The following is a 17,694-nucleotide window of genomic DNA, read 5'->3' on the forward strand; positions in this document are numbered from 1 at the left end:
GTCAGGCATTGGAACAGGCTGCCCAGGGAAGCAGTGGCATTACCATCCCTGGAGGTGTTTAAAAGATGTGTAGATGAGGCTCTTAGGGACATGGTTTAGTGCTAGAGTTAGGCTGTGGTTGGACTCTATGATCTTGAGGGTGTCTTCCAACCAAAATGATTCTATGATTCTAAGCTGATAGTTGTACACTTCACATACATGTTAATTTCACAGTTGCTGCACTAAGGAAGTATGCACACTGAAAGTGCACATATCAGGAAAGTATCAGTCATCTGCCTTCTGTAACACCACTATCTCGCATCTTCAAGTAGAAAATAACATGCTTCCCAACTGTGCAGGAAAATCTCATTAAAGGTGATTCAGCAAGGCAGAAAAATAGCAACAACAGTTCAGTTTCCTCCACTCCCCACACACATCCTTATTTAACTACTTTACCCAGGCTAACAGTGCGGCTCTTGGGATCTACCAACACAGTATTAATAACTGTGTGAAGTCTACTTGGCCATTGTACTTTGAAAGGCCAGTTACACTAAGCAGGGAACAGAAAGAAGGCCAACATCTGTGGCCAGAACATCCTCATTCAACACCTATACTTCCCACCTCAAAGTACGTACTTCAATTTATTCCACTCCTGGTTCAGTATGTAAACAGCTCTATTTAAACATGCAATTCCATACAGTTTACCATTTGTAGCAACAATAGTAACTCATACAGAAAATAACACTCTGTGTGTGTGTGTATGACTGGAATTACATCCTTAACTTTATAAAATGAGGGAACAGTTATCTTACTTCATATAGTTAAGGCTGTTCCAACCAGTAATCTAAAACAATGTCTTTCATATAAAAACTTAAAATGGGCCCATTTTCTGCGCTTTACTAAGCCTGAGGATCCCATATTTTTGTCTTACAAAATTTTGTATTCAGTAATTTAAGAAGTGGGGGAGAATCCAATGTGGACATAGAAATCTTCACTGTGCACTTTTGGGTAGAACTTCATTTCTTTCATAAGATCAAGTTTCACTTTTTTGCTGCTATTTTACTGAGGCTTTGCCATTTTTTTTCCATCAAGTTAAATCAACCATTTTCAAGAAACAGAACCAAATTAATAATACAGAGCTTCTACATGAACTTTTTAATAGGATAATCTTAAGTGCCACTCCAAAAATCAGAAATGTTCGCTCAACAATCCTGCTCCAGGATGTAATTTCATTACTTTCATCGGACAGCAGACAATTTGTGGTTAGCGATTTATTTTGTATTTTTCCTGGTATTCCTGTGTGGTCTTGTAAGAGGAGTCTACGGGAACACAAGTTGATGGAAACAACTCTACTTGCAACCGTAGATTTTGTGTACCTTCCATTGATTTTCCTCTGATATTACAAGATTAGTTGTACTGACCACTCTGAACACATCTCTCAAAGTGTTTATCATGTGATAACAGTATGCTAAATCAGAAAGTCTCAATAATATTCCGTATTGCTACTAACCACAGACAATATTGTAGAGTTTGCACTCACCTTAAGCCCTAACAGGCAAATCAGAGGAAACTCTGAGAGCGCCAAGGCTAGTACTAGTTAAGTTTGTATTTTTACTGAAAAACATTAGCTCCACAGAAAAGAAAAACAAAAAACAAACAAGTAAATAACACCAAGCAATAGTGTCAAAACTTTCTGGTTAAAACTATCATTCATACTACAATAATTTCCTGATGCACAACTATTTTAAAAACACTAAGGAGGAATCAAGGTTAGCCGGATGGCAACAGATATATCACTCAGTGCAGCCAACAGCAAAATAATGCTCCTCGTCTGATCCTCACACTGCTTCCAGCTCTAACCGACCTTCCTACTCTGCTACCTGAATCAGTACTACCAAAAATAGGCTGTTCAGGCTCTGTTAGACATGGCTAGCACAGGATGCAGCCACTCTTTGTAATACAGAAAGAGAAAGCACTTGACATGTCAGATTCAAGCTTTGCCTTTATTTGAGAGAGGTACTCACAGCAAATGCATTAAGTGATATAATATTCAGAAAAATTCAACAGCAAAGCATAGCATGTTATGGTAAAAGAATCTGTCTGGAGCAAGTTAATCATCATAATTATACCCATTTCTGCAGAACTGCATACTTTTATACCTCCAAAAATCTGAATTAAGTTACCCTTACCTACATCCTTATTATTGTAACCATTTTCAAAGTCACTTCAGTTACAGTCTGGAGGTAGGATAACACCCTTGCCTGCCTGTCTGAATGGTCTCCACCCTTCGGATTAGCTATTCCCATTCAAACATTAACCTCTAGTAGGAATACAAGAAAACAGCCATCTTGACAAATTACATCAATTCCAGTCACTGACTAGCACAGGCTGCTACTAACCGGGAGCCCTGTGTGCTCCTACCCAGCCAGGAAAAGATTTGTTGCTACTGGCCTGAGGCTTGGAACTTCAATTCTTCTCCTCTGCCATGTGAATGAACCAGGATAATGTAAAATGGCTTAAGCACAAGGATCATATTCAGCTACAAGATCTAAAGTTCTTGTGGAAATGGAAATCAAACACAATAAGCATTTATAAAGTTATTATACAATGCATGCTCTGTAGCTGATTAACTTGCTCACTCACCCAAGGACAAATAGTTAAACTATTACGTTGAGAAAAACAATTACAGAAAACACAACTGTTACTTAACTGAACTGACCTGCTCCCTCCTTGTAGCTCAAAATAACTATTCACTTTAAATTTCAAAATACCTATCTTAGTTATTTCCCTGGCACTAAAAATCAATATCTCTTAGCACAGCAAGTAAACAAAAACTCACTAACACATACATTGAACTTGACTTTTAACTTTCAAGATCCTTTTTTTAAAGGCACAAAGAATCCACTTGAAACCCTAAATTCTTCCTCCTAAAGACCAGGAAGTTCCAGAAACCCTTACTCTTCTTATCAAATACTCTCCAATCTCATCAGCATCACTTCATCAAAGTTCTTCAGTTTCCATTCTCTTGTTCTGCTGCACCATGGGTACTTTCATATTAGCACACTGGAAAAGTACTCTGTTCTCTCCCCCTTCTCTCAGAACAAAGACGGTTTCCTTTAAAGCATTCCTAATTTTTACTTTATTGTAGCTTAGATTTCTTTTCTTGCAGTCTTACAGGATTTAATTCATTATGAGAACAGTTACTGCTCCCTCTGCCTCACAGGAAAAAAAAAAAATCCTTGAACAGATTATTCAAATAAATCAAATTTCCAGATCACAGCAATTTACAAAAGTAACAGTCCCATGGTACACTTACCAAAACCTGAAATAATTTCATGTACATTTCAATGTACAACGAAACACAAGTGAGACGAGAGCACTCTCATTTTAAAGGCTCATGCCGGTTCTGACATCCAGTTGTTCCAGTATGTTCTTCATCGTTACAGAACACATCATGTAGTATATCAATATTGCTACTGAAATAAAATAAAACTTCTGAAGTATCTTCACTGCCTGGACATGTTTGTTTCCAGATCTGTTGACAAGGCAGATCTGCAGACTGGTATTTTTATAAATGTAGTGAAAAGAAAATGCAAATACTGGTTTTTCAAGACTTGAGGTGTATTTCTGAACGTCTACTAATGAAGAAGAGGTAGTCTTTCAGAAGAAAGCTACCAAGTCTCAGTCTAGACAAAAGTATTAGTCAGCAGGTATTCATCACTTTAGTGGATTTCACTCAAAATGCCAGGACAGGCAGAAGTTTTACTCTTTCAGGATCTTTGATCTGCCAAAGTAGGCTTCTTTACAAGCAGCAAGCCGTTTGACAAAAACAAGCAACTAAGAGCAATCAGCAGTACCACACCACTGGGAAAACACAACCTGCAAGCGTACAGTCAGCTATTCAAGATTTGTGTGTTGGCTTTTTAGTATTAAGTGATTTTCTTCATATAATGCAGTTCAGGGCAGGAGAAGCTGTAAAATTTTCAGTCTGTTTTTGCTGTTCAACCTGACACTACATATCAATGTAGTTCTCTCCCTCTCATTTACAGCAAATGTACAATTTCCAAATGAGAACCCACTTTTTCATAAACACATAAAACCTTATTGACCAAGCCAACAGTCAGAGCATATGCTGTTCTCCTAAGCAAGAGCATGCACAAGAGAAAGGGAACAAAAGAGAGGAGAACCACCTCTTGCTAACATTCTTTGAGCAAAAATTTATAATCCCTTAATTTTGCCAAACAAACCTGATGCCTCCAGCTACAAAGAGCCTAGTGGTTGTATGCTTGTTTTATTTCTTCATTTTCATTATGCACAAGGCTTTAAGGCAATAAAATTGTTTACAGGCTGCAACCCTTAGCAGCAGAGAAACCACGAAGAATTCACAGATGTGATTAGCTTCTTCCAAGTTAAAAGCATTACTTCAGAAACATCAGCATATAAAATGGGTTGAATTGCTGAGGAATGAACATACCTTGGTTTGTCCACCAGCCAGATCTCCAGATGAACTGTTGTCAGCCTGGTTTAAACAAAGGGTTGCTTTAATTAGTGAAATATTACTAACTGACAGGGCAAATTCCAAAAATACTTCACTACAATTAGAAACCTCTTTCCCTCCATTAAAACAATTTTTAAATAGCATTTAACCCCTACACAGCCACATGGGTGTGCTCTATGTATATCCATTTCTTCTCTGTACACCAAGCAACAGTTAAGTAAGCAATAAAAATGTTTCCCTAAGCATCTGAAAAAGCTTCCCAATATTATTACCAGAGGATCAAGGCAAGATTTCAACATTTCATTTCAGTCCTGCTTCAGATCCCACAGGGACTGAAGTTATTCATTCTAGCTCTGCATTGAGTTTAACGGGGAGGGAGGAAGAGCGGGAGGGGGACAGGAATGATACATAAAGGAAAGCAAAATGCCAAACAACCACTCAAACCAGTCTTCAGTTCAAGTAAAGTTCAATTCAAAGTTTATTACTATACTGACTGTAGTTGTCACCTTCCCCTAGCTGCAATTAATTTTCCATCTTTTCACTTTCTAGAACCAGTTCAGTTCTTCTTTCACCACCTTGAGCGACCTAGCAGGCCACAGTTTACCACATGCCCACGAGACTCCAACTTGTCCCCATACAGTCCCCCACACAGCCACCAGCATGTTGTGCTTACACATGATAGCAACTTGAACTGCGGAAATCAAAATCAAAATTTACTGTTGACAGAACAGGTAGTGAGACATCGACACCAGTGCAGATCTTTTTAAACAAAGAAATCTCATTCTGCAAGCAAATGAAGGGTGGAGCTTAGTATTTTCTTCTTAGAATAAGTGATAAAATCTTTTAAAGTTAAGCCAAACCAAACCCTGGGATTTAGTAACCTGAACTACTGTACTCTATACACTCAAGCATGACAAATTAATCTTTTCCATGCAAAACGTGCACATATACACAAGATATTAATTGTATAATACCTGTACAACAACATACAGATGCCCTTTTTGTTCTTGCTGCTTGCATGCGCTACATGTACAGACAGATGCCTTTGGACTAAATGAAATGCCTTGTCATACTGATATTTTGCAGAAAATTTAAGATCTTTTTTTGCTCTGCCTCTTCGGAGGATGGCTGTGTTTAACTCTCCCTGTGACTGAATGTGGTCACGGGAGCATTCTCCATGAAAGGAGAGGACTTCTTATGGACTTCTTGGTTTATATGAGGTATTCCCCAAACACAAGGCTCCCTGAAATGAGATTAAGATTTGTTTCATGCAACTCACTACCATATCACCTATGAAGGTCAAATGCAAGACCTTTCAGACAGAAAAAAACCATGCTTCACTTAGTTTACTCAAATTTAACCTCAAATACACAAACTCCTGCTAGCAGAGGCCCAGCCACCAGTGGATGACAAAAAGTCACCTTAAGTTCATTCAACCATGCCCAGAGTTTCTTTTAAAGAGGCCTCTGTGAGGTGGGTGAGAAGAGTCCTTGTACCTTTTCCTTAGGATCCCAAAGCAGCCACAGTGAGTCACTCACTACGAAAGTAGAGAGATAAAGGAATAGTGTTGCATCTAATCAAAACTGAGGACAGACTGCAATTATTCATCTTTGAGTGTGGCCAGACCCCTTGGTTAATCACATTTATGAACAAAATTCTGAGAGACCTTCAGATAATAAAGAGAGAAAGGCAACACTCCAAGCCAAAGCAAGTCCTTAAGAATCTTTAAATGCAGATGTATAAGCAACACAGGGAAAAATTCCACTAAATAAATACTATAAGCTTATTGCTGTTACATGCTGCGATTTTCTATCTTGAACAAGAAATAAAATCTTCACTTGTGGCATGATGTACCCTCACAGAGACTAAAAGTGCCAGACAACACATGCACACACAGAAACCTTTCCAAAGCACCTTCTAGGGTGGGGGAGAGGTAGGAGATCAAATCTCCCTGTAACCTGACCAGTGCTATCTTATCTGCAAGATAAGCACCCAGGCAGAATTCGGAGAAAATCCAGTGTGAAGAAAATGTTGATAGTTTTGGAATATCTTGACTTAAAAGAGCAAGTTGAGAGGAGGTAGGGCATACAAATTCAAAAGAACACAAGTTTAACTATCTTTAATAAGTTTGGTTGAGAAACAGAGCATATTTGATGTCAAAGCCTTGTCTACTTTCAGGTCATTTAAATACATATAATCATTCCTACTGGTATTTAAGATATCTGAAGTTGAAATAAACAAGAAAACTGAGGATGTTTGTGAAGGTGTTTAACTATTGCAGATTATTGATGAAGAAAACTTCCCTAAACTCACTCAGGCTTCTATACAGTATCCACAGAATCATAGAATAGTTTGGGTTCAAAGGGACCTTCAAAGCTCATCTAGTCCAACCCCCCTGCAATGAGCAGGGACATCTTCAATCAGATCGGGTTGCTCAGAGCCCCATCAAGCCCAGCCTTGAATGTTTCCAGGAATGGGGCATCTACCACCTTTCTGGGCAACCTGTGCCAGTATTTTACCACCCTCATTGTAAAAAATTTCTTCCTCATATCTAGCCTGAATCTACCCTCTTCTAGATTAAAACCATTACCCCTTGTCCTATTCTAAACAGGCCCAGCTAAAAAGTCTGTCCCCATCTTTCTTATAGGCTCCTTTGAAGTACTGAAAGGCCACAATAAGGTCTCCCTGGAGCCTTTTCTTCTCCAGGATGAAGAACTCCAGCTTTCTAAGCCTGTCCTCACAGGAGAGGTGTTCCAGCCCTCTGATCATTTTTGTGGCCTGCTCTGGACCCTCTCCACCAGGTCCATGCCTTTCCTGTGCTGAGGGCTCCAGAGCTGGATGCAGTGCTCCAGGTGGGGACTCACTGAGGCACAGGGGAGGTTGAGAGCCCTGCTGAGCAATTTTACTTCCCTCATCCTGCAGAATACATTGTGTTCTGGATGCAAACACAGATGGATTAGTGGCCATCATGTATCATAGCTTAAATAAGAGTTGCGTAGCCCTGCTTCCCATCTACATTTTTCTTGCATTCCCTCTATCTAGCATGGAACTCCAGTTCAGCAGAGAAATGTCTTCCTGCAGGCAAGAATGAACAAATCTCTCCCCAATTACAGAGCCATGTGTGGGCTATAAGCAATTTTCCAAACATAAAAGGAAGGAGGGAATTTGCCATCCATATATTAACAAGCTAAAACAAGCCAACCTGCAGATGGAAAGGATCAAAGTGTCTGTTTTAGTCACCTCAAAATTAATCCCCTCCAGGAATGTTCACCACCTCCCCCTCCACACACACACACACACTACATCCCTCCAGTCCCTCCCAGAGCAAAAAGTCAAGCTCAAAGCATGCATCTAGCTCTTTTAGATTAACATGATTCTCCCCAGAATACACACACCCTCCTTTTGTCTTTGAAAGACTATGTTCTCCCCCCTTCCCCCTCCATCCTCAGACATGTACATGCAGATAGCTGAGAGACAATTTTATCCCCATTGCCTATCAAACATGATACTATGCTTCATCAAAAATATGTATGGCAGGTTCAGGTTGGAAATGGCAGCAGCATCACACAGAGGTATGTCAGTCCTTTCCAAATGCTAATACAGCAAAACTAATATTTATCATCTGTAAAACAGATTATTTGAAGTAAATTTGCTTTATAAATAGGAAAAAGTGAATGTGAGAAGCTAAAGGTGTTAGGAAAAGCAAATATACACATAATGACAGATAGTTGTTCTAGTATTTCCAGGACATTATTCACATTTGAGCTGCCACTGCTCAACTGTGTTTTACATAATATCTTAGTTAGATGTTGAAAGGGCATCTGTGATGTTAAACTCTTGTACATCTTCCTCTTAGGCAAGCTGAAAACTATTATGATTTGGAGAGGGTCTGAAAAGAGATTCTTGTTCTGCTACACTCTTCCAAAAATAACCTAAAGAAGTCCAGTGTTCGCATAAACAGCCCAGTTTCATTCCTACACAAGTGTCAAAAGTCCCATTTTTTTTCAAAAAGTTTTAGAAAAAGGAAACCTAGTAGCTGATGGGGTTGGTAAGCTACAAGGGTAACATTAATACAGCCAGTTCTTACCACATCAGAACATTGGACAGATAAAGGATGGAAAGCTACTGGGAGCTTAAAAGCAAATCTATCCTGCTATGACCCACATTACATCCATCAGCTCCACTATATTGAAGAATGTATAATTTGTGAAATTGTCACATACAGAATGATATGGTTCACTGACAAGCAACATCAGGTGCTCCAACAATTCATGAAACAATGAGTTGTGCCAGGCAGCATTAATGGGAAGGAAGTGATGGACTGGGAGCAGGGACTTTCAAATTCCACTTGCTAAATCCATCCTTGGGCTTTGAAGCTCTCTTATTTCATCATGGCTCATAAGTTTTCCACTGCGTTCTCTCCAGAGACACTATACAGAAAATTAGATAAAAGGGAGCTAAGACACAAACCATTTCAGCTACCATCCTGTCATTTGGATCTTGGAAATGTCAAAAGCTCCCTGCTTCACCACAGACCTCTGGGAAAACATGGACAAATGGCTTTGTTTTTCCACGTATCTGGGAGCCATCTCTGAAATTGAGATAACGGAGGTTTTTTGACTGGGATGACATGCACCTAAGTAACTTTGAGAAGGAGCATAAACTGTCCAGATTCCATAATAACATATAATGTAACAGGTGAGAAGAAAGGTTAATATATTTGTGCATGAACATACTTGAAACATCAGCAGTAACCCAGTTTCACTACACTTACAAAAGAAAGCTAGCAATGAAGGAGGAGGTACTCAGAGGACTGGTTTCTGACATTACATCACATTTTTGGAAGCAGTGCTGTGTATACGAACACAAGAATTAATAGAAGAAAAGGTTTTAGTTTTTTCTTCAGTGAGTCAGTCTATTTCTCCTTCCTCTTCAGAAAGTTTCAATCATTTGGTTAGGAAACAAACGCATATACAACTATTCATGATTAATCAATCATCTTTTTGCTACCACATGGGTAACTAATAGAATATAGCACACCTTAAAATTATTCAACTACAAATAAAGAAAGAAATAAAAAAGGCATATTTAAATACACCACCACATGGTATAGACCTTATAGCCAAATAATTTATTATTCTGCAGAGTATCTTGCTGAAGTCTGCACGTGTAAAGTTCATCTGTCATTGCCCCTTCCCTCCCAATTTATTCATTATAAATACACAACCCTAAAAATTAAATCTTGAATCCTAGCACGAGACAAATAACTAGAAGAGACAAAATGCAACCAAGAAACATGCTTTTTACTCCTGAAGTACAGAACAGTCTGGCTGAAATGACATGTAACTAAGACCTGCCAATTCTTAGTCTCCATCAACACAAAAGCATAACAGCATACATAGACTGTGTGGCCTCAAAGTCATCTCAACTGTTGTACTTCCCAGGAACTCTATATTCAAAGACCTATGCAGGCTGAAAATACCACCCCAGAAATGTTCCTTCCTGTCTTCCCCAGACCTTTTCACACCACTTTTAAACAGGAGTATTTTCATTTTTCCTCTGCTTTCCCACTGACTGCCTTGCTCTTGAATACCTTTTCTCTTGCTGAATACTGCTCAGCAATAATTATGATTCCAGGAAATTATCTGTGCCTCTACGCAATATGCCTAAATCTGTGATATCCTCAGTTTGCATTCTTGTAAATTTAAGTGAATTCAAGATTTTTCCATTAATTAAATTTCTTCATTAACTAATGGATCCAGCTACACCTGAAACACTTCATTGTATCAGTCATATAGCACTGAAGTTGCACTCAATATTCATGTAACACTTTTCTTTCAGAAAATGCAGAACTTGAGTTCTGAGTACAGTAAGTCGGAATCACTTGAACTGAAACCATGGTAAACAAATAAAACTGGTGCCCAATTTGGTGTCATTAACAAATGAATGGAGCAAGCTCACCACTTCTCTGAGAGCTGTCGAAAATTGCTAATGACTCATAGGAAAACCTCGATTTGCTCTGTACATGTGCTTCATTTCCCTCACCACTTCAAGTACAACAAAGCAAAAAAACTGTGCCTGCTTGAGCATTCCCACTCTGTTTTGAAATGTTTTTCCCTTCCCAGTTCTACAGGTCTTCAGAGCACTTATTCATTAGGGAACAACTACAAACAGCACCCACAAGGGTAAGTCAAATCAAGTAAACTGAACAGCACAAAAATGTTAGTATAGGCAATGCTCCCTCTACAAGCAAACTGTAAAAGACACATCCATTTCCTTGAAAGACTTGAAGGAGAAGGAAATTGTTCCAAGATGCCCAGGAAAGGAATGACATTCACAATACTCAGAATGGAAGCTGAAAGCAGAGGAGCTCAACTCAAAGCTCCGAAGTGCCATCACGAAAGAGAAATCAGGGTCCGATTCTGAAGAGTGATAAGATCCTCCAGCTCCCAGTTCTTCCTAAACTCCAAACTCTGAAGGAACCACGAGGGTTTCTGCCCACCAAGAGCTTGCCCACCCCACCAGCAGAAGGCAGCTCACGGCACTGGGCTGCCCAGCAGGCAGAGCCATTCCCATTCCCCTCTCCCACAGCAGCAGCACCCGCCACCCTGCTCTCAGCACCAGATGCACAATTCCATCCTGTTAAGAAACAACAGGCATCACCACGCAGATGACACCTGAGAACCTGAAGTTGCTCTGCAAGAGGCAGGAACGATTAGCACCCCCAAAAAGACAGAAAATGGATCCCAATGAAACTCAGTGTCCAACTCTCTCACTGTGTATCATTTTATGCTTCAAGCTATGTTACTGGTGACAATATCAGCATGAGTCAGTAACATAGAGAACACTTAGTAAAGTCTGCTTTGCTTGAATTCCAATCCTGTGCTCCAAGCATTAGCCACTACGATCTTAAAAAAAAAAAAAAAAAGAAAAGAAAAGAAAAGAAAACCCAATCAAAAATACCTATTCAAATGTAGAAAAGCCATTACTCAGACCAGGTCAGCCTAACCAGGTTTTCTGTTAAGGATAATAATTGCTTTCATGAAATCTTATACCTGCAGGGAACACAGTTTCATGTAAAAGCACATATACTAGGTATTAACCAGCTCATTTGGGCATGTATATGAAGTGTTAATTCATTAAACTTGGGATGACAAGGTGCTTCCCCCTCTCAAATGAGCACAAGCCATTAAAAAAACAATTCTCAAAGATGCTTCAGCTTATTTATCAGTGCCTTCTGATAACACATTTCTTTAATCATAAGATCACTGACTGTTCTGATACTATTATGTTAAACTAGACTATGAATCAACATTTCAATCCTGGTTTTCCCCAGAAGTACTGTTCTGTACTTGCAGATTCCCTATGTCACAGCTGGACACAGTCACTCTTTCCCAATTAGCTCCCAAAATTCCTGCCTTAAGAAGTAGCATACTATCTCCTGCAGGTGACAATCAAAGCTAGAGTGCCTCACGACCTACCCTCTAGCTTTCAGGAAAGGTCAGCTCGTTGACACACTTTAGCCTTTAAGATACAAAAAGAACAGCTATCTTCTCTTCAGGACAGAATGAGCATCTGCATTTCAAAACAAAACTGAGAGTAACAGCATGCATACAGGAAACAAAGTGTTTCAGTTACACAGAAATAAAAAGTCAAAACTGCATTTTTAAAAACTACTGTTTTCTTCAAAGTACCTTTGCAGAGCAGAGAAACCACATATTTGACTAAAGAATACTCATAGCAAAAGCCAAAAGATTTTGGCCCACTGCTCTTGTGCTTCCTGGGGGATGGAGTTCTAGCTGGCTTCTGGTATAATTCTGCTAGAGATTAGTTTCCTTAGGGAGAACTACAAATCTCATTATTTACTTCAACTCTAATGATAAAACTACTGTGCTTCAGGAAAGCCGTTACTTGGAGGAAAGTCAAGTACTTGCCAATAGGGGGGAAGAAAAAAAAAAATCACAAATGAAGCATATCACATGAAGCAGCACAGAAGCAAAACCAAAATATTAGACTGAAAATACAAAATTTTTAAGCCTCAAAAGTCAAGAACTCTAGGGAAGAAAATTAGTTTCCAGCCAGAATTAAACCTGTTTCTTCCCGTGCCTCATCATTAAGCATCTTGAAGCACATGTAATTTAATACTGACAGATGAATCTTAACATAAGATTGAAACCCACCCACTTCAATACGCTTTTGTACAGCAGACAAACAAAGGATAGTTAATTAATTTTAAGTAACCACAGTACATAAGACAAAATGAAATAAGACAAGTAAAGGAATACTGGCATCCACAAAAATACTGCAGGACATGAAAAGCTCTCCAAATAATGCAGAACAGCTGGATTCAAGCTGCAGCAAGGCCACTGCTGAGTATCTGCTGAAAGGGAACACCTGCAAGGTTACTAAAAGCACAAAACATGGAACTCTTTTTTTTTAAAATGACTACAGAATATTTGGCAGTCATTTCTTCACAGAGTCATATAGAAAGCATATGAGACTTTCAATGTTTACTTGTCATATTTTACTTATGGACTGAAGATGCACTTCTAAAACAGGTATATTGCTGATACAATTTTGCTTTCAACACACCATAATCAAAGAGCAAGAGCAACCAAGATACAATAGCAGTATTTTAGATACTTATAACCTTACAGCTCAAAAATATCCAGTATTTTGACTAGACATGAGAAAGCAGAGTAATTAAAAAAAAAAGAGATCAATAACGATCCCTGTGTTTTGACTGAAATGTACTAATTTAAAAATGTATTACTGAAAATTCAGCCTACTACTGAAAACATACACTCTCCTCCAGAGTTTGATCACCCCAATCTATTGAAACTTTCACTGGAAATGCCAGGTTTCCCAGGAGCTGCTGTAGTAAGTCATAAACTGTACTTGACTTTTTATCTTCCAAATCAAATCCAACTCAACTGAAAATAAAAGTAATTCTGATGGCTGAGAGTTGCTGATAGCAGCAAGAGTAAGTGAATGACTACAAAAAAAGGTAGCACACACCAGGAAAGGCTTACTTTTAATCAGTTAGATACCTTGTGTTCATAAGGAAGTGTTTTCAGAGGTTTTTTCAAACACAAATTAATTACATACTAAAATCAACACCAATGAATTTAAACACAGACCTAGTCAGATTCCATGCTCTCACTTCTTGACCATAGCAACAGGCTGTTTGTTTATCAACTAAAATCAGATAACAACTGCTTCATCAAACCCAAATGGAACAGTTTGTTAATAAAATCCAGGCAGCTGAAGTTTCTTCATATATATGTAATAAAAAAAAGAGTAAATTACCCATAAGCTGGCAAAACTACAATATCAACAATTCGTAAAAAAATTACATTTGGATTGCAAACTCTACAGAAAGGCTCATACACCAGGTAAACAAAACCTAACACATATGTTCAGGAAATCACATGTTCCCAGATGTACAAGCACACAATACACACAAAGATATTCTTTGCTCTCATAGTTACTATTTTCAGGACACTGACTTCTCGGAAAGTATCCTATAACAAGCCACTGTCACCTATTAATCATTAACACTATACAAAACAAAAGCTTGGAAGCACACAAGTTGTGTTTCCATGACTAATTTCTTTACAATTTAGGGAAAACTCATATAAGGCTGTGGAACAGAGATCATGTCTCCCTCTTCGCTAGCCACAGGAAGGGCAAAAAACAAGGATGCCGATGATGTGGCACAGAGCCCAACACCTGTAGAACTAGATGTTACACACCACCTCACCTCCAGAAGAAACCTCTAATAGAGTAATGCATTAGCTTGTGGTTGGTATTAAACAGCCAGGAATGCTTGAGTTATGCCTGGCCAGGCTACCTCTCAGTCTCTTCTGGTACAGCAATTCCACTTTGTGCTAAAGCACCAAAGCGGGAAGGGGAGAGTCTGCATACACAGCATACAAAGAGGGAAGACCATAGGACTTCTAAGCCAGCACACCCTCTCATGATGCGGAAGGCTCAGGTTCAAGCTCCTGCTCTCCTTGGCTTCTATTAATACATTGCAGATGAACGCCCCAAACACACTGCTACAGTAGCTGTCTCTTCCTGGCTCCATGAATACTGGCTTGTTTACAAGGGTCTAACCTCAGACCCCAAAACCAACTTTTCTCCCTCCCTCCCAGTGAGGTGCCCCTAATTCCACTCACCCTCTCAACCACCAACTTTTCTGCCTGAAAGCAACAAGTCATCACCCCTGGCTGCTACAAACCCAGCTGCTGTCCTGAAACAGGACTTATGCCAGACAGCACAGGGGACTGAGCTACTGACACTGCAGCTGCCAGAGGACAGAAGGAAGAGGAGGCAGCCACGTCTGGGTGGACAAGAAGCAACAGCAGCAACCTGACACTGATCAGCACGCTGGAAGGAGACGCAGAACTCAGCACACAGCTGTCTGGGCCCTCCTCACCCCCTCCACAGAAAAGGTGGCAAACCAGATGGAAGTGTCCCCTGGGCCACTTTCAACTGCAGCCACCTGTTGAATCACTAAACCAGAGATACAGAAACCTGAGGGAAGAAAAAGCAACAAAATGTATTAATTGGGATGAATATGGGTGATTAGGGCACAGAAGCATCTTAATCCGGCAATCAAGAAACCTTGCAAAAACCTGAAGATCTTATCTGAGACATTTTCATGCTGCAAGACAGAAGGTGCAACATGCATTTTTTATTGGTGCAAATAAACACTGCTAGAGAAAATATTACTGCAGAGACCCTTGTATCCAACAAGACAATATTATGCAAATGTAAATAGCCCTCATCAAATGGCATACTAGTGGCTTCTTTTTTCACCTTATCAAAAGAATTTCAGTAGTACCAGCTGCAGAAACAGGACAATTAGAGAAAGGAACCATGGAAGTAGGAAGGCAACCCATTTTAGTTCAACTAAAAAGACAGCTGTAAATACACTACTTCTATTGATCAGTGGGAATGTGCTTACACAAAGCATATAATCTGAGAAATGGCAGGCAAGGGACAAGAGGGCAGCATGGTACACTGGAAGTTTTATATATGGTCTAATTATGTTTTTCAACAAAAGGAAGAACTACAAATTCAATTATGTTGCAGGATTCCACACTTTACCCAACTAAAATTAGCGAAAAAAAAAGAAACAAACACACACCATTTTAACTGAAAGTAAATACAGGTTAAAGTCATGGTCACCCTGGTCACCCATTTTCACTCTGTCCACAACCATACAGCTGTCAACAACCTCAGATGCAAAAAAAATGACCTCAACCCTACTTTTTTTTTGCTTGCTTCTGTGGTTAAGGCTTAAAAGATATCACCACCTTTGTCTTTCAGTAAATCAATGCAGGACTGATAGATTACACTAAAAAGCTAAGCTCTAGAATTGTCTCCTGAATATGTAAACCTAACAGACTGCTCTCCAAACACAATTCCCTTTCTCATTCCCTAAAACCACAGATAAATACATTCCTAAATGGATTAACATCCTCCTTCTGCCATCCCCAAAGCTTAGAGAGCATCTATGTAGCTTAAAGAACTACAAAGACATAACAGCATTTTCCCTTCCTCTGTCTCCAAGGTTGCTTAATTTCTTCAGATCTTTTCCAGTGGAGCTGCACTGGAAGCAGGCTGCATCAACACACCTGTCTGTGAGATTACCGCAAATCAATCTGTCACCTTATGCCTCAAGCAATTCATTATCTCAATTCTGTTATCACACAGGTCTGCACCCGCAGGGTAATTAGATAGTAGCATGGGTAGAAGAAAAAAAAAAAAAAAAAGAAAAAGAAAAAAGGTGAACACCTAGTCCCTGTGAGGCAAGGCACTGCTAATTTCCTATCACTGGCAGATCACTACAACAGACCCTGCAGGCTATGGAAATTCTGCCTTAATACATCAAGCACAGAACAGCTATAGACCTTTCCTAAACTTAAGAAGTCCTGAGCATGTAACTCCAGTTATATTCTTAAATTATGCAAAAAAAATAGCAAATTTAAAGCACAGTTACATGGTGAAATATATCAATACAAGGGACTACCAAAACAAGTGGGGAAAAAAAGGTAGAGGGGGCACTTACGTGTACAAAGGGCATTACCATTATCATTACAGACTCTCCCACACTTCCATAAACGTACTTTAAATGTAAGAAAACCTCCTCAGTCCCTCACTTATCACACATAGCTTATTATGTTTATTCTATCACTCCAAGCACTGGACTAAATGATTAATTTTAAAAGTCACAATGAATACAATGAAGTACATTCCTGTCAGAGTGCTGGGGTGTTGCAAGGAGTGGGGTAGCACACTGCTCTATCTCCAGGTGCAAAATACCATCTCCCAAGCTGTTTTTCTGAAACTCAGTTTTCATTCATCATCAAATGGCAGGCCTCACTTTGGGAACACTGGCCTGCCCAAACTTTAATAGCTTCAACATTTCCAAGATGCTTGCTTCCCCCCACCTTATTCTCTACCCTCACTAAAATAATTTGCTGCTTCACACCTGCAAATACTTACATGCAAATCCCTGTCACAGGTCTGCTGTGTGAGAAATGATTAAGCAGGGACCAAACTGACTTTCAGAGAAGATGTACAGTCACCTGTCTTGCTTCCAGGAGAAACAAACAAAAAGCCTGAACCACTAACTCATTCCTGTCCCCTACCTCTCTTATCATACACATCTTCCTTCATGGCTGGAGAACCCCATAAAGAGGGATTTTCCAAGAGACATTTCTTCAGCAATAGCTCAGGCATGTAGTTGATACATGAAGACTCATTATGATTTAGTAACCTGCTTACTTTCAGTCCTATACTTGAGCCCTCTGTATGGAAGGCATAGAAGCTGAAGTTGACCTGCAGAGGTTCTTCTTTTCTAGGCTTCATTTACTTATTGTTGGTCAGTCTTAGCCTATCGATCCATCTTAGTGCTAAAAAGGTCTGGCATTTCTGAAGGTAAACAACAGGAATCACTCCACAGTCCTATTTCACTCAAGAAATTCATTTTAATTTTTAAACCATCAACATAAGGTAAATGAGTACCTTACTTAACATCTGGATAAGCACTTCCACTGTGATCTTCCCAACTTTACTCAGTGACTCAGTGTCAGTATCAGGAATCAGACTACCCATGAAATACTTTAGATTGTACTTAAAGGCCAAAAGTGTGGCAAAGCTGTACTTACAGCAACACAGAGCATTTTTCATACCTCAAGAACACA

The 17,694-nt window shown here is 39.4% G+C and overlaps 1 protein-coding gene across 9 annotated transcripts in view; it reads right to left on the reverse strand.

The window, feature by feature from the left end:
- TNS3 (tensin 3) overlaps positions 1-17,694 on the reverse strand; it is a 232,857-nt gene that overhangs the window by 178,745 nt on the left and 36,418 nt on the right. For 5 of the 9 annotated variants that reach the window (XM_065627356.1, XM_065627355.1, XM_065627363.1 and 2 more), the window contains exon 2: positions 4,454-4,498. The exons of the other annotated variants lie outside the window; for them this stretch is intronic. In XM_065627356.1, the coding sequence (XP_065483428.1) occupies positions 4,454-4,498 (45 nt within the window). The remainder of the gene's footprint in view (positions 1-4,453; positions 4,499-17,694) is intronic. 9 annotated transcript variants of the gene reach the window in all.

The sequence above is a fragment of the Caloenas nicobarica genome, chromosome 2 (genome assembly GCF_036013445.1).
Source record: "Caloenas nicobarica isolate bCalNic1 chromosome 2, bCalNic1.hap1, whole genome shotgun sequence".
NCBI classification, from domain to species: Eukaryota; Metazoa; Chordata; class Aves; order Columbiformes; family Columbidae; genus Caloenas; species Caloenas nicobarica.